This window comes from Micropterus dolomieu, linkage group LG18 (genome assembly GCF_021292245.1).
Source record: "Micropterus dolomieu isolate WLL.071019.BEF.003 ecotype Adirondacks linkage group LG18, ASM2129224v1, whole genome shotgun sequence".
Taxonomy (NCBI): Eukaryota; Metazoa; Chordata; class Actinopteri; order Centrarchiformes; family Centrarchidae; genus Micropterus; species Micropterus dolomieu.
This window is the reverse complement of record NC_060167.1, coordinates 12,793,923-12,818,572: the sequence shown is the minus strand read 5'-3', so window position 1 is coordinate 12,818,572 and position 24,650 is coordinate 12,793,923. Positions and strand designations below refer to the sequence as shown.

At 39.8% G+C, this 24,650-nt stretch overlaps 1 protein-coding gene across 1 annotated transcript in view; it reads left to right on the top strand.

The window, feature by feature from the left end:
• slc12a5a (solute carrier family 12 member 5a) overlaps positions 1-24,650 on the top strand; it is a 183,240-nt gene that overhangs the window by 109,888 nt on the left and 48,702 nt on the right. Inside the window, exons 2-3 of the mRNA XM_046075103.1 lie at positions 16,829-16,929; positions 17,474-17,611. Coding sequence (XP_045931059.1) covers positions 16,829-16,929; positions 17,474-17,611 — 239 coding nt within the window. The remainder of the gene's footprint in view (positions 1-16,828; positions 16,930-17,473; positions 17,612-24,650) is intronic.

Sequence of the window (24,650 nt, the reverse complement as noted above, 5' to 3'; positions counted from 1 at the left end):
GCACTCCCTAATCTCAGCTCGTTACCTGTATAAAAGATACCTGGGAGGCAAAATTCTTTCTGATTGAGATGGGGTGAAATACTTATTTCACTCATAAAAATGCAAATCAATTTATAATATTTTTGACATGCGTTTTTGTTTTGTTGTCATTATGTCTTCCACTGTTCAAATAAACCTACCCATTAAAAATTATAGACTGATGGGCAAACGTATAAAATCAGCAGGGGATCAAATATTTTTTCCCTCACTGTAACTGTGACAGCAGAAGGTCACCGGGAGAGCGGTGTACCGCAGTGTTGCACACTATTTGAAGCTGCAGGTTTACAGGAGAAACCCACAAATGAAAGAAAATCTCCCCCACAGAATCCCCACAGAACAGCTACTAATAGTAATCGTTTATAATTTTGCTCTCTGTTGTGTGACATGGAGGTTTAATGAATGGAAAGTCTAACAGTGCTGATAGAGCCTGAAAGAGGTTGGTGCTTTTGCATGTAGACATTGTATTAAAGTGAGACATGTGTTTATAGAATTGAAAGTTGAATTAATTAGTAACAAAACATACTACTGCTACTGCCTTACTTGCTCATCAACACAGTGGCCATTCAGCAAAAGTTACAAAGGCTCCCTTTATTTCTGCCTCACAGTATGCTGTATAGATAAATGGACAGTTATGTAATATCCACAAATTAGGCCTGGTAATAAAATAAAAATATTTTTTAAAGTACTCAAAAAAGTGATGATGAATGTAACATCTCTCCGTGTTATGGAATCGTTATGTTCAAAAAGCTCAATGATACAAAGTGGTCTGAGAGCAGAAAGAAGCATCAGAGATACACCTTATATTTTGTATCCTGATTGGGATTGGTAAAACTCTATTTGAGTGCTGTGTTTTGGTTTATAGTGTTTTTATTAAGCAGCTCTGCTGTCTGACAAGCTGGCATCTCACTGAGATTATTTCCGACCACAGGATCTTTAGACTGAACTGTCTGTATATCAATATCCCCTCTGGGCTCTTACCATCTTATGTCAAAACGTGTGGTGAAGCAATTTAATCCATTAGTCGATTGACAAAAAAAATAACTTTATCAGGCAGAGATTTACAAATATGTCAAGATTTGGTGTTCTTGTTCATATAATTGTAAATGAAATATCTTTGGGTTTTGGACTATTACTTGGACTCATGCCACGCCCTGCTCTTAATTAAAGCAATACAGCTTTGTTAATGTTACACACGGTTTTTGACCTTCACAGTGCTCAGAAGTTGAGGCTCAGATCTCTGAGGGCCGATGAGAGATGATAGAGCAAACAGCAGACAAGGACATAAATCAGTCATTGTAACTAAGTTTTCGTGTGTGTGTGTGTGTGTGTGTGTATATATACACAGTATGTGTTGCAACATTTTATGTGTGTGGGCGTGTGAGGTAGAGAGTCTGAGAAGGGCAAAGCAGGATCAGTCATTGTCACTAAACACTGCAGTCTCTGGCTCGGTTCCACACACACAAAGACACACATGGACACACAAACAGAGAGGTGCAGGATGCATAATTCATAGAGTAATCAAAGGCAGACAAAAGCCACAAGTCTTTGAGTCTGTTGGCCCACCAGGACGCAGTCGGATACACACACACATACACACAGTGACTCTCTCTATTCAAGTGAACAGTGGTTCCTGCCAGCAAGGCAATAGTCTACAGAGGGTAACAGAGAGAAAAGGAGGTGAATAAGAGGAAACGATGGAGAGAGAGAGAGCGGATAATTTTTCAAACAGCCCCTTCATTTCCCTCTTCTGCCTAGAGGCCCTCTCTTACAACTTCCTCTCCACTTTTTTAATTCAAAGAATAGTTCTGTCTAGACCAAAAGAGACAGGAGTGAGAGATAAACTCCCCGAGCTCACTGGCTATAACTTCCTGTTTCATTTGCCCCTCTCTTTCCTCTGTGCATTTTCTCTAGAGTGCATCCCAAGAGCATTTTTTTTGTGGGAGCTTGTGTTAAGAATCCAGTTTAAAAAATGTTGCATACCACATTAATATTTTATAAAATGTAGAAGACTAGCACGTATACAAATAATTTTGCCAAATTTAGCGTTGACATTATAGTCTACAATGATTCAAGGTGTACTACCAGCGCACTTTAAAGAGGTGGCCCTATTTCTGGGGGGATGGGACATGGTGGAGTGCGTGTATGTTTGCATGGTGCCACTTACTCTTTCTTTCGCTCTCTGTCTCTCCCAGGGCACAGCTGTAAAAAGCTCAGCTCTTAAAGCTTTCATCTCTGTCTAAATCCAAACCAGTGTTCCATTATTTATTTATCTAGCAGAGACCAGAAATATCCGCTAAGATCTGCCGGCTTCGACAAGATGAGCCTTGGCCTCGCGGTGGGTCTCTGGGCAGAGCGGTCACACACAAACAAACAAACACACACGCACACTCACAAATAAATAGAGAAATGTGCACACAACTGAGATCCACACACATACACACAGTGGGGCACATATAGGCTACTGTACACTATCAGTAAATGCCTGGGACTGTACTCAGCAGTTCAGGTAATGCACCAGTACTGAGGCACCTGATAAATCCCTGAATGAATGCTGTAGTCTTATCTGCCCGGGCCAGATTGAAGAACAAGGCTCTAATCTATTTGTGTGTGGCACCGTCTGTCTGTCCGTCTGTTTGTGTCTGCCTCTCTGTCCGCCTACTGCAGTGCTTCAGTCTGCAGTCTGTCTTTCTTGACTCTATTACTTTTCCTGTTGAAGTTGATAGGCTATAAACTCTCCTCATTATGGGTGATCCCTCGCTCTCTCCTGCTCCTTCGCTTTAACTCTTTTTCCCCCCCTTTTAAATGTCAGGTCTTTGCTGCTGATGCAGGACTACTAGCCTCTCACATTGTAGATGACGTAAAGCTGCACCAATCAATATTTTTACATTAACAATGGGACAAATGATTATGTGTAATGTGAAAGGTGACACAGCACACAGAGAATTATCACGCCACTCTGCAGTTCTCCTTGGCTCCATGGAGTGTTTTAGCATCTGTCAGCTTAGGGTTTTGGTTTTACCATCCATGACTTGACATGACTTGGTTCACTCTCGCTGCTTTCATCAGCTTTGTTTCAAGCAATGGCAGGCAGCTATTTTCAGAAAAAATTTTTTTGACTGTACACTACCTGCTCAGCATCAAACAACAGACAACGTTACGATATTTTCATCAGTCTGCAATTTTTCACACCAACATCACTATATGCTCTCTCGGATACATGCAAACACACACACCTTCGACTAGGGCTGCAGCTAATGATGATTTTAGTAATCAAGGCTTCTACAGATTATGCCATCGATTCATCGTTCAAGAAATACTTTTGTTGGGCGATGCTGTTATTAGAGAGCAGGTTGGAATATGACCGATATATAATGCCGATATTCAAACAAAGACAAATTACGTATAATTCCATTATTTCATGCAGAGTACAATCTAATATACATGGTTATCTTGGCCAGTAACATGTTGTTGAAAAGGTATGTATATATATATATATAACAAAAAAAATAAAATAAATATATATATATATATATATATACATACAAGGCTGCCTGTGTCTGCAGACATTTTTTGTATATTGGCCTTGTGAGTGGAGGTATCGGCCGATGCCCATTATCTCAAAATGCCAGAAATGGCCCTGAATAATCTGTCTTTTACTACCACCAATCATGCACAAATATTTATACAAGACTGTCCATGAGCATATAGAGAATAATGCTCTGTGCGTATATGGGTGCAATGAAAGGAGAGGAGGTAAGTGAGCCTGAGTCCTACCTGAGCCCAGTCTATTAAAGAAAAATTGCCCAGCCTGAATTGTATTAGCAGGGATGCCAACACAGGGGCCTCTAGAGAAACAACGCAGGGTCAAACAGCAAAAAAGTTGAACCAGGCTCAAGTTTTGCTGCAATGCCACATCATCTGGCAAGATACTGTGTTAGCCAATCAAATACATGCAAGTGCACATTGTTGGTGGATTACTTTGTAACGTGAACTCTGTGTTTCTCCTGTTTACCTGTTGGTCAACGTGACAAAAGATAAACTAGTTGCTGCCTGTCGCGAGTTGTAAAAAAATCCTGTCTGTGAGTATTACAGACCTTTCAGCCTAAAAATGCATTAATTTGTCAATCCAGTAATTTATTTTCTCACTGGAACCTTAAACAACACGATCCTTCTTTGAGCTGTCTTTGCTAAATGTTTAATAGGCAAATCTTTGCTAACATGTTAGCCATATAAATTTTGTACTGTGATAATTATGTCAGCATTGTCAACTGCTTGCTTTGCTGCGCCCAGTGGTCAAAAAAACAAATGAATATTGCTTTACTTATTTCAGAAGGCAATACAAGAAAGTTTAACTGAAATTATATCTGAGAGTGTATATCTGAGATCTGATTAGTGTATAATTTAGATTTGAGGAATTTCACAATTTGGTTAAGAGAGAGATTGATCCAGGACCATCATACTTCATATCACCAACAGATATAATCTGGACAATTCAGTCACTTGGGCATTCATGAAATTCATTACAGCAAGAATGTTGAAAATTCCAAATAAAAAACCTCAAAACATAAATCTCCTTAGCAACTTATAAGGAGGAAAAAAGTACTGTTGGATGGATGTCAGATAACGAAAAACATCTGTTAGCCATGCAGAATACACAGCCTGATACGACGAACCTGGATCAGTACAAGTTGAAACTGTTATTCAGAGCTTTGATTGAGCTGCTGCATGAGTTTTATGACCCTCTCTGCTTGCTGATGTTGTTGCCTTGCAAATCAGCTGAATTTATGCTGTTAGTTCCTTGCAAATTAGTTTGATGTAGATTTATCCCCCTCAGCTTTTCGCCCCACCATGCCAGCTTGCCTTGTCTTTCAGGGAGGATGGTGAAATGTTTCATTGAAGTTATTTTTGGCTATATTACATAATACGTCTCTCTTTCTGTCTCTTCGCATGAAGTGGGACGATGCTGCACATTTGGCAGAGAAGTCACAACTAAAGTACTAATTGTGGTGTATCATAGAGATATTTAAGTAGCTTTTGGCTGCAAATAGCAGTTGGTCATAAGAACATTAGAAAACTTTTGGTATTGTGACAGGCGGCTGTGTGCCTGAGTGCTGCCTTGCTGTCATTTTTGAGCAGTTGGAAAGAAAGCTTTACCAGGGCAGAAGAGGCAGACAAACCATCTGGGGTTGTGGAAGTTTTCCCAGTACGCAAGTCAACCTATGAACCAGAATCAGGTCCAGTAAACACATAAAAAGTCTCATGCTGTTTGGTGGATTTGCATTAGATTAACCAGCCAGCTCTATGATTATGTTCTGCATAAAGTAAGACAGCGTAGACCTCAAAGTACCATTATTCTGCTTTTAAGAGACCTCTAATTTATAAACCGTAACAAAACATACCATGGAATAAACACTTTTTAGGGAATTTCTTCAATCCAATCAAGTTACTGAAATGTGACATATATGAACAGAGCATGGGAACCTTGGCAACAAATGATGATAAAAGTAGGGCTGCAACTAAAGATTGTTTTCATTATATATATTTTTTCAATTAATCAATTATTAGTTTGGCTTATGAAGTATGAGAATTGAAAAATACCAGTCACAATTTGAAGGTGACATAATTATGCTGCTTGTGTTGTCCAGCCAACAGTTCAAAACCCAAATATAATGAATTTACTATCTACAACTGTTTTTCAATTAACATAACTCCCAAGGACATCAGAGATCACATTTGAGTCACTTTATTTGTCACCGTCATACATTCTGCTGCTATTTATTCACTAGTACTGTTCGACAATTCTTTAATAATGTAAATATTATACATACCCACACTCCTTTATATTTTTCTTTATATTTTATAGTTATACTCTTATATTTATATATTTCTTTATCTACCTACTTTCTATTATTATTTCTATTCCTTATGCCTTGATAAGTGTGTCGGGATCAATAAAGTATTTCTGATTCTGATTCTGATATCCTTTTCCTTTGATTTTATCTCTTTAATTGTTAAAATTTTACCTGTGCCTTCACTTTATTCCATCTCTTAGCTTAACCGCGATTCACCCCAGTGTGTTAGATTGGTTTTCTGTATCCGCAGGCCTGCCTGTTGGCTTTGTTATTTGTGTGGAGGAGAGAAGACTTGAGGGGTGAGAATAAGGGCCAGAAAGGATAGACGTGGGAAGGAGAAAGTGGAGAGAGGAGCGGGAGAGCACAGACCTCGGGGATGTGGTATCACACCTTAGAGGAGAAGACCAGAGAATGAAATGAAAATGAGGAAAGGAGCTGAGCGAGGAGAGGAGGACCTGCCCCCTCCCCCCGTTGTCCTCTGGGCTTTGGCTAGATTGCTTTCTCACTGACTTGGAAGTCGAGGTGTGGAAAGTTGGAGAACACAGCCACAGCCGGTGGGGGTGGGGGGGGTCAACAGAGAAGACGCACAGGTGTTAATTTGCACCTCGATTCACACCTACTGCATTCCATCAGAGAGCCAGATATCTGCAGACCTGGTGAGATGATAGTCCTGTCACCTTCGATCAGACATGGCAATCGCATATACCATCCCTGCCATCTATAAGACTTCGCTGCAGGCGATGGGAACCTCTCTCTCTCTCTCTCTGTCTCGCTCTCTCATATTCTGAATCAGCCAACATACCTCTCTCCCATCCCGTCACAGGCTGCTGAACCCTCTTATAGGAGTCCCTTGTCCAAAAATGTGCCAAATGTAATAAAAGTGTGATAGCGCTTGGCTCCACGTCCGGACCTGGCACCAGAGCAGCAAGAAGGAAATTATGTTTCCGAGTTAAATTGGCTTCCTGGCATGTGATAAGTTGGGTTGAATTTTTAATCCATGACCTCCAGAAAATATGTCAGTCTCCCAGCTGCTATCGTTCCTCCCATCCTGTCACCTTCCCCTCTCTGCCTGCTCCCACCTGCTTCTTGCCCCTTGTGTCTTTCTTCTGGCTACGCTGTTCTTAAAAAAGTAAAAGATAGCAGGTGTGGGACACCTTTGCTCCTCAGCCAATTACCTCACCAGTGTATAATCCTACCCAACCTCACCTCTCTTCCCACTCAATCCTTTTCCCTCCCTGCCGTTCTCACTCCCTCACCTACACCTACGCGATTCTTTCTTCTTTTTTTTTCATCTCTTTCCTTCATCCCTCCAGCCCTGTTAGGCTCCGTGGCTCACCAATTACAGCAGCAGAAGGCAGCAAGCTAAAGTTACTCCCACAGGCAGTCTCCATGCATGCCTCCTGCATGCGTGGAGACTGACATGACACAGGGTGTTCTCCCATAGTCTGCCCACCACCTGGGGGAGTCTGATAGCCAGGCTCTACCGGGGCTCAGTGTTACTGGATCTACACGGCTAGTCATTTGCTGCATCTCATACCAGGCGGCCTGCTGCCTGCCTGACACTTTTCCTTTCAACTAAACATGCTGAAAGGCTTCTGGACAGGCGAACAAGCCATGGTTTGACTGCGGAGAGTTGAAGGGTTTTGGTTTAAAAGTTTAAACACTGATGTACCAGCGTGTAAGTAAATTTGGCTGTGAAATGGAGTAATGTGAGCTTTTATGGGGAGAGTGCTCGTGTGTGTGTGTGTGTGTGTGTGTGTGATAGTTATGTTCCCTGAATAGCAAGGGTTTAGGTTTGGTTTCAGAAGCTTTTTTTAATGAGAGCTGAACTGATTAGACAATCAACAGAAAAGTATTATTATTATTTATAACCTATGAATAATTTCAAGTAATTTTTTGAAAAATATTCATCAAATGTTTGCGTGTTCCAACTTCTTCAATGTGAGGATTTGCTGCCTTTCTCTGTTTTTATATCATTGTAAAATGAAAATCTTCAGGTTTTGGACTGTTGGTCAACAACTTGTAGCAGCACAGTAATCTGCCAAAGTCAACAATGAACCTTTAAACTTAATAAATAATGTTATATGTCCATATTTACTTTACTGCATTATCTCTGAGTGGTGATCAGTTTTAATGTCTTTTTATGAGAATTTTTATTTCATTTGGTAAATAATTGATTAATTCAGAGCTTCTCTTGTCTGCGTTTTGGCAGTAAAACAATGTTTAGAAAGAATTTAGGCAAACTGAAACTGTAAGTGAGGGGGTAAAGGTTTATCTTAAGGGCATTGTTTAAGGCCACAGATCTATTATCTAATTTTTTATTTTATTTTTTTTACAGTGAATCGATGTCCGTTTGTGTGCCTGCCAGCCCTCTGTTTCTTCTTATCTGATGTATAGAAATTCAAGACACTTAGTCAAGAGCACTGATGTGTTTTGTGATCTTTGTGTTAGTGTCAAATAGAAGAAGATTCTTATCTATCAAATATGAGCGCTACAGATTATTGAACAGTAATATGAAAACAGAAGCAGAGGAATAAATTGAATTCTGTCATTGAGCGATAAAAGTTTAAGAAAAAAGTCCATATGATATACAGTGAATAAAATGTTCAATCTGCCTTTTCTCTGCATCATTTTATAGTTGAGTCTGGCAGTTGTCACCTCCCATCAACATCTGCGTATCTTCCTCTGTCAAGATATTAATCTCCGATCGGCCGGTAGTCAGACATTAACAAATGTGGGGGGTGGGGGCTTAGTCTTATTTGTCTGGCAGTCTCCTCCTGCATACAATCACCTTCTATACCGGATGTGAGATAGCGAGGGTGCTGCTGGGATGGCGTTGCAGGGGCTTGCCATTAAACAAATATTAATCCTGACGTACACAGCTAGAGGCAAGTCAGTGGCGGGGGAGGGGAAAAACCTACCTATTCATCATCAGACGGTGACATGTGCAGAGGCCCAGTCTCCATATTAAGAGCTGCTATACAGTGTCATGTACATTGCACAGGCATCCTCCTGCCTCCCTCTACTCTCAGGCAATCAGCTGCCATCAGCTCAGGAGCCAATCGGCAGGGAGGATCTCTGCTGGACATGTTCAGGGGCTGAAGAGAAGGGACTATGTCAAAATTCATACTGAGCTGAAGCATCAGTCTGAATACTGATTAGGACAGAGTTCCTGTCCTGCAGCAAAACTGAGGGGGGGGGGGGGGGATTTTTAGATAGGTATCCACATTTTACGTGTCCCCTACATATATATATAACCATAAAAACACATTATGGGTGAGAGCAGCAGCAGAGTAGAAGAATAAAGAGAGATAGAAAGGGGAGAGTGGGAGAAAACACAGAGCATGATATCCCGTTATACAAGGCTGTTGTGTCTCTGATGTGGTGCTGGAGCCCTGATAGGAAGGAAGAGAGTGAGAGAATATCTATTTATGACAGTGTGTGTGGGCAGATGTGGGCATGTAACCATATGCAGTTGCTATTTTTTCCTCTGTATATTACGCTTTTTGTAAATCACTTGTAAATGCATGTTAGTAAAAAAAAAACACAGGTGCTCTATCACGTCTTCTTGCCTCCATTCCTAGTTTTAAATAGATGTCTACAGCTGATAGGGAACACAATCAATGCTCATGTCATAACCATGCAGATGTGGTATTTACAAATATAGGTTTGTCGGGAATTTAAACAAATTGAAAAGTCTGACTTTGCGCTGATGGAGGCAGTATATTCGGTTTCGATGAATTTGAAAGGTTAAGCCAATTTATAAGTCTAGTGCTGGGCAATAATTTAATATTATCATTCATCATCTTGACCTTTTATCAAATCATCATGATATGATCACATATTGTCATCATTTTACAAATTCTGTAGTCCAGATTATTGTTTTAAAATTCTGAGAAAATTATAATCAAAAACTAACAAACTTAGTTTTTTAAGTTTATTTAGGTGTTTTACACATTAGGAGAGTTTTGTCTAGTGAAATGCACAATAGTGGACAATCACATTTTATTGCATTAAACACCAAGTTTACTAATTTATTGTTAAAATTATTAGATAATTAATCAGAAAGAGTGTTGTTTATTAATTAATTGTTTCTATTCACTGGTTCAAGCTATTGTATGTTTAATATTTCTTGTTATATTATATTAACTCATTTTGGACTGTTGGTCAGACAAAAAATAGACGTGGGAAGAAATAACCATGGTTAGTCAACTATTTTTTTATGGATTAACTAATTAATAGAGAAAGTCCTCAAATAACTGATAAAGGAAAATAATGGTTTTAGATAAGAACTGATAAACATTATTGATCCCATGAAGGGGAATTCAAGTGTTACTTTAGCTGAGGTACAAGAACAGATGCATAGATAAGTACACCTGATTTATTGTGATACATCAGTATAGAAAAGTATTTGTATTAATATGGCAACCTTGATTTCAACCAAATTGATATGAATAGTTTTGCCTAGAATTTTTATGTGGCTTATATTTCACATGGTTTGGTGTAACGTTCAATGCATCCTCCTGTGGCCCTCTGTGATGAATAATATTAAACTGCATTGTAACTGAAAGCTCTTACATGTGGGTCAATCTTTTACAAACCTTTTTTTTTTCAGCATTGCACATGGATATGTTGGGTACATGTTAAATCACTTACAATCCTGATTTGACTGGAATTTAGATTAAAGTGACCTTAATCCTTCACCTGACTCCACCCAATATTCCTCTGCTAGCCAGCCAAGAGAAATAGAGAGGGGGGGGGGATTGATTTCAAGGCAGAAATAAATGTGTTACTGTTCGGAGGAGACAAGAGAATCCGGGAGTGAACTCATGACCTGCTTGGATTTGGCGATGCACCAAGGAACAATAGCGGGGAACGCAGCCAGAAAATCCAACTCTGTCTTTTTTTAATTGTTTGTTTCCATCCCACTAATTCCATTTAAATTCCTCACTCTTCCACTAGATGAAGCATTTCTCTCTGGATACAAATTAAATGTCTCTGCAAGCACATGTACTCACTGTTTACTCCGCTGTGAGTCTGACTAACAGCCAAAAGGAGAGTCTATGTTTACTTTCATACATGAAGAAGCTGTGAATACATTTTTGGATGTGAATAATAAGCCTCATTTTTCAGCAGCACAAGAATACTCATATTTCACTTGTCCCTATTTTCACATGAAATGGCTGACATCCAGCCTGCCCTGCCCAGAGTAAGATTAATTGGCCACAGCCATTCTTCTGCTGCTGTACAACACCGAGCCAAGCATATGCACGATCACATATATACACACTGACACGTCCATAAAAACACATACACACACATACACCAACAAGTGGCTCCTGAGCCTCTGTTGAGTCAGCTCCTCAAGAATCAACATCTAGCGCTTTGGCTTTCCCCCTTGGAGTCCACAGAGGGAAAGAGCAGCTATGGCAGTGTGACACAGAGCAGGGAGAGAGAGAGAGAGTGCACAGCAGACTGTAGAGAGCAGAAACGGTGACTGTCGCCACCTCATCACCGTACAAGGAGGATCAATAAAACAAAGTCAAATACTTCTCACCTTCTCTGTGGCTCTGTTCAAAGATCTGTTGGAAAATTGTCCAAGAGAGAGCAGTGGACCAGACCTCCACTCATTTGCAGGAAAAGTTATATTTACACTCAAACACTGAAAGTGTCCTGACTCCTGCTGTAGCTCACAGAGACAGTAGAAAGCAGAGATTGCAGAACATGTAAGAGAAAAACACTAGTATGGATAGCACTCATATTCCCATCCAGTTTATCAAGTCTAAACACAATGTGATCATATTTATATTACCCATTTATGAAATGAATGAATGTGGTAGAGCATAGGATGTAGCAATAACGTAAAGCAGTAAAATCCTACAGCACCTCAGTACACTACATCAGAAGGTAAACAACGGGAACATTATTTTTATTAGATTTTAAAATCTCTCTGAGGTCTTTCTTGCAACTATTTTGATAAACGATTAATTGTTTTTTGTGTAGTTTCAGCTTCTCGGTTTGTCTTATGTGATGTTAAACTAAATATTGTTTAGTTTCGGACTGTTGGTTTTGATGACAAAATTAGCAGTAGTGATGGATGCTCATCAATAGTCCCAGAGCCCAAAGTAAACTCTTCAATTAGAGAAAAAGAAGCAAATCTTTTTTTCTTGAAAAATTATCAAAATTGTTGGCAAATCTTATTTAATAGAGAAATCAACTTCTGTCAATGCCAGAATGCTGTTGGCTTCATGTTTTGGAAGCCAGCCTATTTGGGGGTCAAAGTTTAATTTAAGTGAACTTTGACCCCCCTCACTGACAACATTAAAATAATGCCCTGTGTTTTTTGTCCCATGCTACAAAGAAGGTGCCTTTGCGGTTCATTTTTGGACATTAAACAGTAATACAGTGATTGAGATAGTTAAACACAGCCTTTCATTTTCTTACTTGGCACAATACCAACTAGGTTAGAAACTTCACATTTGGGCCACACTGCTTACCTGAGCAGCATGTTTGCCTCGCAGAACCTTTTGCCTGTCATTTTGGTGCCCATGTTGACAGGTTAGGGAAGCGACATCTAGAGATTCTGCATATTTAATTTTTTCCACGTTATGCAAAACAGACAGTGAAAATGATCTGTTGACAGTCAAATCAACATCACACCAGCAGCATTACACATTTCACTACAGTTTTAATGTCTATATCTGTAGAACATGTCACAGACACAGACAGACAACAAATATTAAAATGTTCTGTATCCATTTCAGATTAAAAGCCCTCTAGTGTTTCTGTGGACAGAATTCCTTCATTTGTTGAAAAGGCTTTTATTGTATTGTATTTATCAAAGGTAAACTCATTATGGCAGTGCAGCAATGCTGTGGACAGCACATGCGCACCACATCCCCACAGTGGGGCCCAAACATAAGAGCACATGTGTGAGTTTCAGGATATTCACAATAAACGACTACTGTAAAATGTCAAGGACATGACAATGAGAGAAAAGTGTAGATTCTGTGTTTTTGTTTTGTAGAGGATTTCGAAGGGGATCGCAAGCTCAGTGAGCAGTAAAGCTCTGGATTTTGACCATAGATAGCGAGAGGCTTTGATAGTGAGAGCCATTGTTGGACAGATCCCATCTGATTGTATGATGATAAGCTGCTAGGGGGATGCGGTCAGAGTAAAACTCTTTTAGGCACTGTCATTTTTCCAGAAAGGGGGTATCCATCATTCCTTTGATGATGGAGTTTTAATTATTAGATGATGGGGAGAAATGGGCCGTGGAGCGATAAGTGATCCAATAGAAAGGTTGTCTTGGGGCATTAGCCCTTCAGATATACAACTGTGTGTGTGTGTGTGTGTGTGTGTGTGTGTGTGTGTGTGTGTGTGTGTGTGTGTGTGTGTGTGCATTCTCAATAAGATCAGTTATCCCTTCCTTTAAGAAGTTCTCTGTGTATAAAAGATAGTGTGCTGATACATGTATACTCATTCACTATTACTTAAATGATAAACCACCACTTGCTCATTCAACAGTTGTGTGGCTGACTGTAATGTCCAGTCATATTCATGCAGGTGGTGTACAGCATGGCCATTTAAACCGGTCACATTTTACTCTGCTCATTAAGCTCATGCTAACATATTTTGCAGTCACAGCTCCCTCCACCACTGCAAATGTATCTGTATAACCATTTGCTGTAAATGGTAAATCCCTTGATACACGTGTATCTGACTGAACTAGTGTGCATGCAGGAAACACAGCATTTTTTGTTCCATTGTTAGGTTATTAGATGGATATAAGAAGACTAGTCAGCCAGGCAAAACAGTCAAGTTTATTCATATAGCCCAAATAGTAAAAATCACAAATTTGCCTTAACGGGCTTTACAACAAAATGTGTTAATCTAAGCTCAGTTGTCTTTTGTAGTTCATTCCAGTAGCATAGTTCCAGAAACCACTTTTCCCCAGATTTGGTCTGAGGAACATTTAAAACTAACCTGTCCTGCGATCTGATGGAACAGTTGTTCACTTTGAACTAAGGATGTTAAATATCTGGGCGCTATGTAGAGCACACAACAAACATTTATTTTCATTATGGATTCTTCTGTAAATTACTCTCAATTATAATCCATTAATTGATTCATCATTTAGTCTTTGAGATATCACGACCAGGAGTCCAAATCCCCCAAAATTCAGTTTGCGGTGATTAAAAAGAGAAAAGCTGTACTGTACTGTTTCGGCACTACATAAACTTTATGTACATTTTATCTAGTGCTTTGAATTAGGACAATGGCACAAAATGAAAACTAGCATACAGTGAGTGGTTTCAGTGTTCTGTTTTTATATATACATAATATGTGCACACTGTGCATTTCCCTCCTTTCACTTGTTCCTCTGTGTTCATAGATGTTTTGCTCATCTGCCCTGTACAACAATCCTGATATTATTCGTCTTGCATTGTATCATAGAGGAATATCATCCTCACATGGTCTGAAGAGAGTAAAAATTATTTAAAACAAACAACAAAGTAATCCACGTGTTCTGAAAACCGTCTGCAGGTCGCTCTAGCCTCCCTTTTAACTGCTGTGTATATTTTAACCTGCAGATCAAAGTGAGCTTAACTTTAAGTGCAACAGAAGCTTTTACATTTTACAGCCAGAGACATAAGTGTGTCTCTTTCTTCCCTCTCTCCCTCTGCGGGTTCCCATTTCAGGTCTGGCTGCCCCGTCTTTGTCTGTCTGAGCCCATCTCTCTCTCTCTCCTTGTCACTATTCGCTCTGGCCCCATCTATCTGTGTCTCTCTCCATCTTCTCATCTCCACCATCATTCTCTTGCTTTCCATCTCTTTGTATTAACATCTCCCCGCCTGCTTTGTTCTTTCTTTTTTTTTTGCTCTTTTCGTGCTCCAAATCCTCACGCACAGCCCCTTTTTCTCAGACTCCCCGACTGAGTGGCCCTATTGCTCTGTCAATGTAGAACAGAGTGCTGGCTGTTAGTGGTGCCCCGACGTCATGGCACATGGCTGCAGCATCCTGGCTATAAATAACTTGGTCTCGCGGTGCTCAGTCCAAGACAGAACCGAGAGCCAGAGGGAGAGCAATCTGCTGTCTCCCTCAAGAGTTGCTCGAAGGGGAAGGCGCAAATAAGGCCGCTTACTCTTTCGCCACAGAGACCTTCATTGTATGTGAATAAAGTAGTTCTGAATTTAATTATTTTTCTCGACAAGAGCAAAAATTCTGTTCAGGAAGTGGTTCATTTACTCAAAGCCATGGTACCTAACAGGAGTGGAATCAACTTTATTGATTGTCACTGTCACTGTCACAGCACTGCTTTAACACTATGTGAACAAACTATGTTACTTCTGGTATATACACATGTATGTTTACAATCTCTCATTGTCTCTCTGATTAAAAACAACACTTGCAATCAGTGCTAAATCAGTTGGTAAACTGATAATCAATTCATCTGGTAAAACTATCCCAAGCATTTACAGTTGGGTTTCCAAATATGAGGATTTGTTGTTTTTCTCTGCTCGTCGGACAAATTGTGATATTTAATGGGAATTTGTCACTTTTTTTCTTACATTTTATAAACTGAACGATTAATGTATTAATTGAAAAGAACAAGTAACGATAATAAAAAAGAATCTTAACTTGAAAGATTTGACAATAACATATACTACAGACATGAAGGTGAACAGACAATCCTGCCCAATTACATTTTTTGTAGCTTCCATGTCACCCATAAAAGTGTAGTTGTAGCCTCTCTTTGGTATTTACATTCCCGAGGGTACAAACTAGTGACGGCAGGACCGTCTACGTCCCCACAGAGCCGCCGCAGGATGTAGAAGCACAATGAAGCTGTCGTTATTCAAGCAGCAGAACAGACAAAGATATTTGTTACCTCAGTCATGTGTATTGCAATAAGCACCTGCAATTCTAACCAGTTCTAAGCAAAACAAATACTTGTTAAAATGTCTGAAACTTTCAAAATCTATTAATCCTAACTCATGAAGGTAGAACTGCTTGTGACAGTTAGTCAAGTCTTCCTGTGGCTACATCTCAATAAAAAAATAAAAGGCAGAACAAACACCTAGGTGAGTTTTTTGGAAAGAAGAGAGAAATCAGAAGTGTTCTTTTATCATTTTGCTGCACATGGTATGAGTGGAACAGTCACTGCAAAAATGGATCAACCAGCGTCTGATGTTGTTTGTAATCCATTTTGAAACCTCTTCTGGAAATCAATGAGCTTGTCAATGATCTTGCAGAGGGTCCGGTCACTAAATCTCCCCAAGAGTTGGACGCTGCCCTTCCAATGTAGTTTACTTTGAAGATTTGTATGTGTAGGAGATTTGCCTCGTGCCCTTAGTCTGTGAACTTGTGGACAGATGCTTCTCGATGGAGTCATGATGCCTACAGCAAGCTGTCACCTAAATAACATCACATTGTTTCTACTGTTGTGTGTGTTTTGAGGGTAAAAAGCTGCCAAGTGTTTGAACATTTCTTATTCGTTGTCTGTGTTAGCTTTCAAACTCGTGATGTCATAGTTTGTCAGTGTACCGAAAAACTGATTTAGATGTTCCAGTTTGCGTTTCTCCGGTGGCCATATGGAATATATAGCACGGCACATATTGTGAAGGCACACTCCATTAGTTATGGTTGTGTTTCTCTGCATTTCTGACTCTGGGCACTTTATGCAGTCGACAAGCCTCCCCTTGTCTCCTGGCAGACGTCCTGTTTGAGCTTTCTGTTTTTTGGTTTTTCTTTACTTGAATAATACATTGATGAATGCATAAAAGCCGGTCTGTTTTTGAACATTGTAGTTAGTGCACAAAAGGGTTATTTTGACACGAAGAAGCTCATATCTGGCTTGTGCTTTATTCTCTCAGCTGGCGTCTTTGTTCTTTATTTCAGTCCAGTCTAAAGGTTTGTGTATCTGTTCCTTCCAGGTGACAGCAACCCCAAGGAGAGCAGCCCCTTCATCAACAGCAGCGATGCAGCCGCAGAGAAGAGCCAGCAGTATGACGGCAAGAACATGGCCTTGTTTGAGGTACGGCCCAATATTCTGCACACGCACACATAGGCACGCACTGATTGGTTAGCACACACAAGCAGGCATGATTGTAAGAAGCAGGATACACTCATTCTCACAATTCAGTGATTGAATAGGGGCACTGACATCGATTAATGAGGGTAATTACTGTGTGAAGGGCATGTGGGAACTTCAGGTTAATGCAAGCAAATCTCACACTGCTACAGGAAAGAACTTCAACGAGGCAATTTGCCACAGCTTTGCACAACTGTATTTATATTGTGCTCTCAGTAAAATTTGCAGATTAAACAAGATCAGAAAAATCAGAAAATGTACAATTTACTTTGTGAGCACGTTATATGTTTTCTAGTAGGGTGAGAATTTGCAAGCAACTGAAATAGCAACTTATCTACAGTGATCTGAGGCAACACTCATCAACTACAGCACAATATTAATGTTACTGTACTATGTGGGTTTAGCTCACAGTCTCACACATCTCTATACTTCCCTTTAAAACGCTGATAAAACACTGACTCCAGCCTTCCTGTTTGTATCTCTGCAGGAGGAGATGGACACCAGCCCCATGGTGTCGTCTCTTCTCAGCAGCCTGGCCAACTACTCCAACCTGCCCCAAGGTAGTAAGGAGCACGAGGAGGCCGAGAACAACGAGGCTGAGTCATCGCGCAAGAAACCCGTCAAGGTATGTAATGTAATCTGTGTATAAATGTATACATATGGTGCGGTGCAGACAACAGTACATTCATGTATGTACTGTAAACAGGCATATTCTATATGGCGGAGATAACATAGTTTGACTCAGGATATTATGTTGTGGTACATCAATCATACGGATGACTTCCGGGTGAACGCTGGCGCTATTAGCTGCCGCTGCTCAGGGAGGGAATTTTAAAACTTTTAGTACTTCTAAAGCTTCCTGCACTTATGAATGCATGGATGCATCTATGAACTATTTTAAACTATTTTAAGGAGTCAATCCGACCTGTGTATCCACGCTGATTCAGCGGGTTTATACGCTGGTTTTGGTACGTGTTGATGCTTTCTGCGGTTGCTGGTTTGCCTGCCAGTTACTGACTGTTCTTCGTGGTACCTCTGGCCCTTGGATCAACTATGAAGATCACTGAGCTACTGGTGCAGATGAACTACATCTGGGTCGTCCTTTCTGCTATATACCATTCTGTGGTATGGTCAATGCTCCAGTATTCGGCGGCGGGAACTTACTCAGCTCCGTTTGTGTCCTTTTAATCTTCCGTCAGCTCCATATCTTCCCTCGGATATTGTGTACATACCACGTCGGAAATATATACATCGCGGGTCTCGGCGGAGTTATAACATTGATGGCTCATGTCAAATACGGTCCTTTTGGTCATCTAAACCACGCTCACCGAAGAGGCTCTCACGGACTGTCGATCACAGTGTATTAACCAACCTGGCCAGATCGGTTGGCAACGATTCTGGTAAAAACTATTTTTCCTTTGGATTATTTAATATACGATCTCTCTCTAATAAAGGACCTATGGTGTACGATCTACTGTCTGACCGTAAGTTTGACTTTCTCTGTCTAACTGAGACATGGCAGAAACCAGACGACTTTTTTCATCTAAACCAGTCTGTTCCCCCAGGATATAGTTATGTTTGTAAATCCCGTGATACGGGACGGGGAGGGGGGCTAGCAATACTTTATAAAGAGAAATTGAAAATATCTCAGCTAACTTTGTCTACATATTCTTCTTTTGAAACAACTGCCTTAAAAATCAATGGTGCAATTCCTACCATCCTCACAACTATTTACCGTCCTCCCAAGAGCAATAATGCCTTCTTAACTGAACTATCTGAACTTTTGACTTATCTATCTTCCATGTCTCCAAATGTAATCATTCTGGGTGATTTTAACATTCATATAGACAATGTCAGTAATGCATTTACATGTGAATTTTTATCATGTTTGGATTGCTTTGGTATGCAACAATTTAACACATTGCCCACTCATACTAAGGGGCATACTCTTGATCTTGTTTGCTGTTCTGGTATAACACCTTATAATTGTACTGTTTCTGATCTGTCCATATCAGATCGATCACATTTCAGAATATTACAAACATTGATGTGCCTACTCTTGCTGATGAACTTGCCATCTTCTCCAATAAAATAGATTTATTTACGATTGATGAACTAGTTACATACTACAATGATGGACTGAACATGATTTTAGATGAATTTGCACCTGTGAAAACTCGAACTGTTTCATTTGTACACTCAGCTCCTTGGTTTACACCTGAACTACATGAACTTAAAACTAAAGGCCGTAGGTTAGAGCGGTTATATATCAGGTCTGGCCTTACTGTTCATAAAGAAATGTATGCTGAACATATTCGAAATTATAAAAATGCACTGTCCAAGGCTAAATCTGATTACTACTCCAACATAATTGGAGTTAGTAATGGGAACTCCAGGTCCCTTTTCTTGGTGGTAAACAATATTCTGCAACCACCAGATTCTCTGCCATCTGATATGTATTCCACTGACTTATGTGATCGTTTTTTGACTTTTTTTGCATCTAAGGTTGAAAATGTACATCAGCAATTAGGCCTACTTACTGGTACTCTTCACAATGACTCCTGTCAATCTATCACTTACACACCTCCCCACTCTGTTTTCTCTAACTTTACACTACCAACTACTTCAGAGATAGTGGGTCTGATAGGTAAATCTAAATCTTCGACTTGTCAGTTAGACCCTCTACCTACTCCTTTAGTGAAAGCTTGTTTACCAGCCCTGTCACCATTGATTACTAAAATTGTTCATGCTTCACTTGTTTCTGGTTCTGTATCTTCATCTCTTAAATCTGCTATTATTACTCCCATTCTTAAGAAACCAGGGTGTGATCCATTTAATTTTGATAATTTTCGTCCAATTTCAAATTTACCATTTATCTCTAAGGTAGTGGAAAAGTGTATTGCAGTTCAAATTCATGAAAATCTTTCTAATAATAATTTGTATGAACAATTTCAATCTGGACTTCGTCCTCAGCACTGAGACTGCTCTTGTCAGAATAACCAATGATCTACTGTTGGCAGCTGACTCTGGGCTTTTATCCATACTTGTCCTTCTAGACTTGAGAGCTGCTTTTGATAATGTCTCACATAAGATACTTCTTGACAGATTAGCTTCTATTGGTATTACTGGCACTGCTCTGTCTTGGTTTAGGTCATATCTATCTGGACACAGTCAGCGTATTCAATTAAAAGGTTTTCGATCAAGAACATCTATAGTCACTACTGGTGTTCCCCTGTCTTGGGCCCGCTTCTTTTCATTATTTACATGCTCCCTCTTGGTTATATTTTGAGGAAATATGGGATTCATTTCCACTGTTATGCGGATGACACCCAACTCTACTTGTCTGCCAAACCCACTGATTCTTTCCCACCACCATCTTTGTCCAGCTGTTTAGCTGAAATTAAAGATTGGCTTTCCACTAACTTCTTGAAGGTAAATGGCAACAAAACTGAGGCTTTGCTTATTGGCACTCGATCTGTTTTGTCTAGATCTTATTGTGAGAAGTGACATTGCAAAGCTCTTTCTTTGTACATTGACAATACTGTAATCTATCCTTCTTCACAGGTTAAAAGTTTGGGTGTCATCATGGATAGCACACTATCCTTTGAAGCTCAAATTAATAATATCATGCGGATCGCATACTTCCACTTGCGTAATATTAACCGTCTCCGCCCCTTTCTTTCAAATAATAATACTGCAGTTCTTATTCATGCACTGGTCACTTCACGTATAGACTACTGTGATGCTCTTTTCACAGGTGTTCCCTCCAAATTGCTACATAAGCTTCAGTTAGTTCAGAATTCTGCAGCTCGTGTTCTTTCTAGAACTCCTTATAGTGAGCACATTTCTCCAGTTCTTCAGCGATTGCACTGGCTTCCAGTAAAGTATAGAGTTGAATTTAAGATCCTGCTACTTACTTACAAGGCACTTCATAATCTTGCACCCCAATACCTTACACAACTTCTCCATGTTTACACGCCTTCACGTGCCCTCAGATCTTCATCTTCAATTTCTCTTGTGGTACCTCGGATTCGACAAAATACCATGGGTGCCAGATCTTTTAGTTATGCTGCCCCCCCCCCGCCACCTATGGAACTCTCTTCCCCTTGATGTTCGTAATAGCGACTGCTTGTTGACTTTTAAAACGCGTCTTAAGACACAACTTTTTATACAAGCTTCAGTGTAACATGCAAAATCTACGCACACAGGACTTGATCAGATTAAGTTGGTAATTCTCCTTCAGGCAGGTCCATAAACAGACAGGAGAGGAAACAGCGCCACATGGTGGTTTAAAAATCCCGTAGAATGAGTTTCATTCATACAAACTCCATGAATCTGCTTTGCCTTGAGGACGCACTGTTGTACCTTCCTCATTAGTATAGTGGACAGTATTTCCTCCTGTTATGTAATAATAATTATGCAGATGACACACAGATTTACATAACCATTTCACCAGGGCACTATGATCCCCTACGGGTGCTGAGTGACTGTATTGAGCAGGTTGACGATTTGATATGGCAGAATTTTCTTCAATTAAACAAGTATAAAACTGAAGTTGTTGTTTTTGGAGCCCGGGAGGAACGATTAAAAGTCAGTGCTCAACTTCAATCTGTAATGTTAGGAACCACAAATCAAGCAAGAAATCTTGGTGTAGTCATGGACTCAGACCTGAATTTGAGGAGCCACATTAAGACAATTACAAAGTCAGTCTACTATCACCTGAAGAATATATCACAGATTAAAGGATTTAGCAGTTCTGAGGTCTTTACATTGGCTCCCTGTATGTCAAAGAATTGATTTTAAAATCCTGCTATTAGTTTATAAAGCACTAAATGGTTTAGGGCCAAAATACATTTCTGATCTTCTGCTTCGTTATGATCCATCCAGGTTTGCTTTCTGTCTCCACAGTCAAAACTAAACAAGGAGAAGCAGCGTTCAGTTATTATGCTCCATATATCTGGAACAAACTACCAGATAACTGCAGGTCTACTGAAACAGTCAGTTCTTTTAAATGAAGACTGAAGACTTTTCTTTTTACCATTGCTTTTAATGAAATATTAAAGATTTTTCTTTTTACCACTGCTTTTAACTAGTGGATTGATAACTTACACTGCACTGTAACTTTTACTGTCCTGGTTTCTTTTTCTTTTTTTTTTTAGCTTTTTACCATTGCTTTTAATTAAATATTTACACGGTGGGAAATTAGTAGGTAATTGAGTGAAAAGTAGTGTTGTGTCATTCAAAGAACTTTTCGTTCATGAGACCCAATCGTGTGAATGACTCGGGAGGAACGGGTTTTCTCAGTGAGTGATTCGTTCATTTTCACGCATGCTTGAAGGATCTTGGACTCTTACGTTCACTCGTTACACGGCAGCTACATGGGCTCCGTCAGCACAGGAAACAGAATTGATTAGTTCACGACTCTCAACTGTGGGTCTCTAGGTCTGACCTGATGTGGCCCATTCTGCGTCCAGACCTGCCAAACTGCTGCGTTTACATGTTTATTTTTTTGTTCCTCTCTCTGTGTTGGAGTTCTTTAAGAACTTGGTGGCTTGATCCAGATTATTATTAAATTGGTTGAATTTTATTATTACTTCAATATATTTACTGCAAATCTGATATTAATATTTTACTCATGAATAGGGACGTTAGGCTATGATGATATACAGTAATCAAGAGGTGAATTTGTGCATTATACTTTGTCAAATAAAGCAAGCCAGGCAGCCTTCCGTGTTTGAGATCGGTGCTATTTTTTAATTGCCCACCAGAGGGCTGCAGTGCCACAATAACCAGCCTAGTTCAAATGAACGAAATGACTCAAAAAAAGATTAGTTCATTTTAATAAACAAGATTTGAATGAACGAGTCTGTCAGAAGACTCGAACTCGAACCATCACAGTGAAAAGATTCTTTTTACCGCTGTCTTTAACTAGTAGATTGATAACTTACACTGCACTGTAACTTTTGCTGTCCTGTTTTCTTTTTCTTTGTTTTTAGCGTTTTACCATTGCTTTTAATTAAATATTTACACAGTGTGAAATGAGTAGGCAGTTGAGTGAAAAGATAATGAGAGTGAGATTGAACAGAGTGAAGAAAGTGGTCTTAAATCTCGCGACTGAGTGATTAGCAGGAACCTCTGTCCACCTGTAAACGTGCAACTGGATCAAAGTGGCCTGCGGAAATACATTCTCTGTAGTGTTCAAGGGTTTTTGGAGTTTCAGTGGACCCAAAGATTGCTATGGACCCGAGTACAGACTAGCCAGATTAGAGTGTGATTAAGTGTACTTCTCTGTTTATTCTCTTACATTAATAATTGTAACTCAATTATTTGCTCAACCCCTCAGCCTATTTTGTTTTTCCATTTAACTCTTTTAACCCTGATTGTACACTGCACTGAAGCTTTAATGAAGCTAAAATAGGAGTAATGTGGTCATATTTCTTTGTTCTGGTTAAAAGCCTGGCAGCTGAGTTCTGGACAGTCTGGAGTCGAGATTTTTGGGTTAAACAGGTAAAAAGGCTGTTGCAATAATCCAGGCGTGATGAGATAAAGGTGTGTAAAATGGTCTCGGTGTCTTAAAGTTATAGATAGATTGTATATAGATTGAATTTTTGCTATATTTAAAAATAAAACATAATAAACAATAAAAACATGATTGAACAAGCTTTGTGGTGTGTTGCTCGAAATTTAAATTACTATCAAACCAAACACCAAGGTTCTTTGCCACAGGCTTAATGTGATTTACCAGGGAACCAGCATAATAATCAGCATAAATATGAAAAGAAATGCCATGTTTATGGATAATATGTCCAAGGGGAAGCAGATACAAGGAAAACAAAATGGGTCCTAAGACCGACCCCTGAGGCACACCATATTTAACTGGACAGAACGAGGAGACATAGTTGTTTACAGACACGCAAAACTTCCTATTTGACAGGTAGGATGAAAACCATTCTAGGGCAGTACCAGAGATCCCCACCCAGTGCCTCAGTCTGTCTAACATGATGTTGTGATCAATGATGTCAAAAGCAGCGCTAAGGTCCAGGAGTACCAGGACTGAGCACATGCCTTCATCAGCAGACATTAAAAGGTCATTGGTGACTTTAAGCAGGGCAGTCTCAGTGCTGTGGTACTTCCTGAAACCAGACTGAAACTTTTTCAAATATATTGTTATTTTCCAGTACAGTGAGCAGCTGTTTGGACACAATTCTTTCTAGAATCTTTGCAATAAAAGGCAGTTTTGAAATTGGTCTAAAATTTTGATGGAGGGAGGGATTTAAACCAGATCTCTTTAAAAGTGGGTTCACGCAAGCCGTTTTAAAATAATCAGGGACACAACCAGTAGATAGGGAGCTGTTGAAAACAGAGATCAAATGGGGCCCAACAGAATCTATTACTTTCAGTAAAAATTTTGTAGGTATTACATCAAGTGGGCCGGAGGACACTCTCATTTGTGATACTGTTTTTAAAAGCTCAGACAAGTCGATGGGATAAAACTGGTTAAAACTCTCTTGTTGCTGGAGAGGGACCTCTGAGTAAGAGGCCACGGGGGTAATAGAGGCTCTGATTGACACCACCTTATTGGTAAAATAAGATAAAAACAATTCACAGTCATCATTACTTCCAGCTGAGGCACAAGGAGGGGTTGGGTTTACCACCTGATCCAC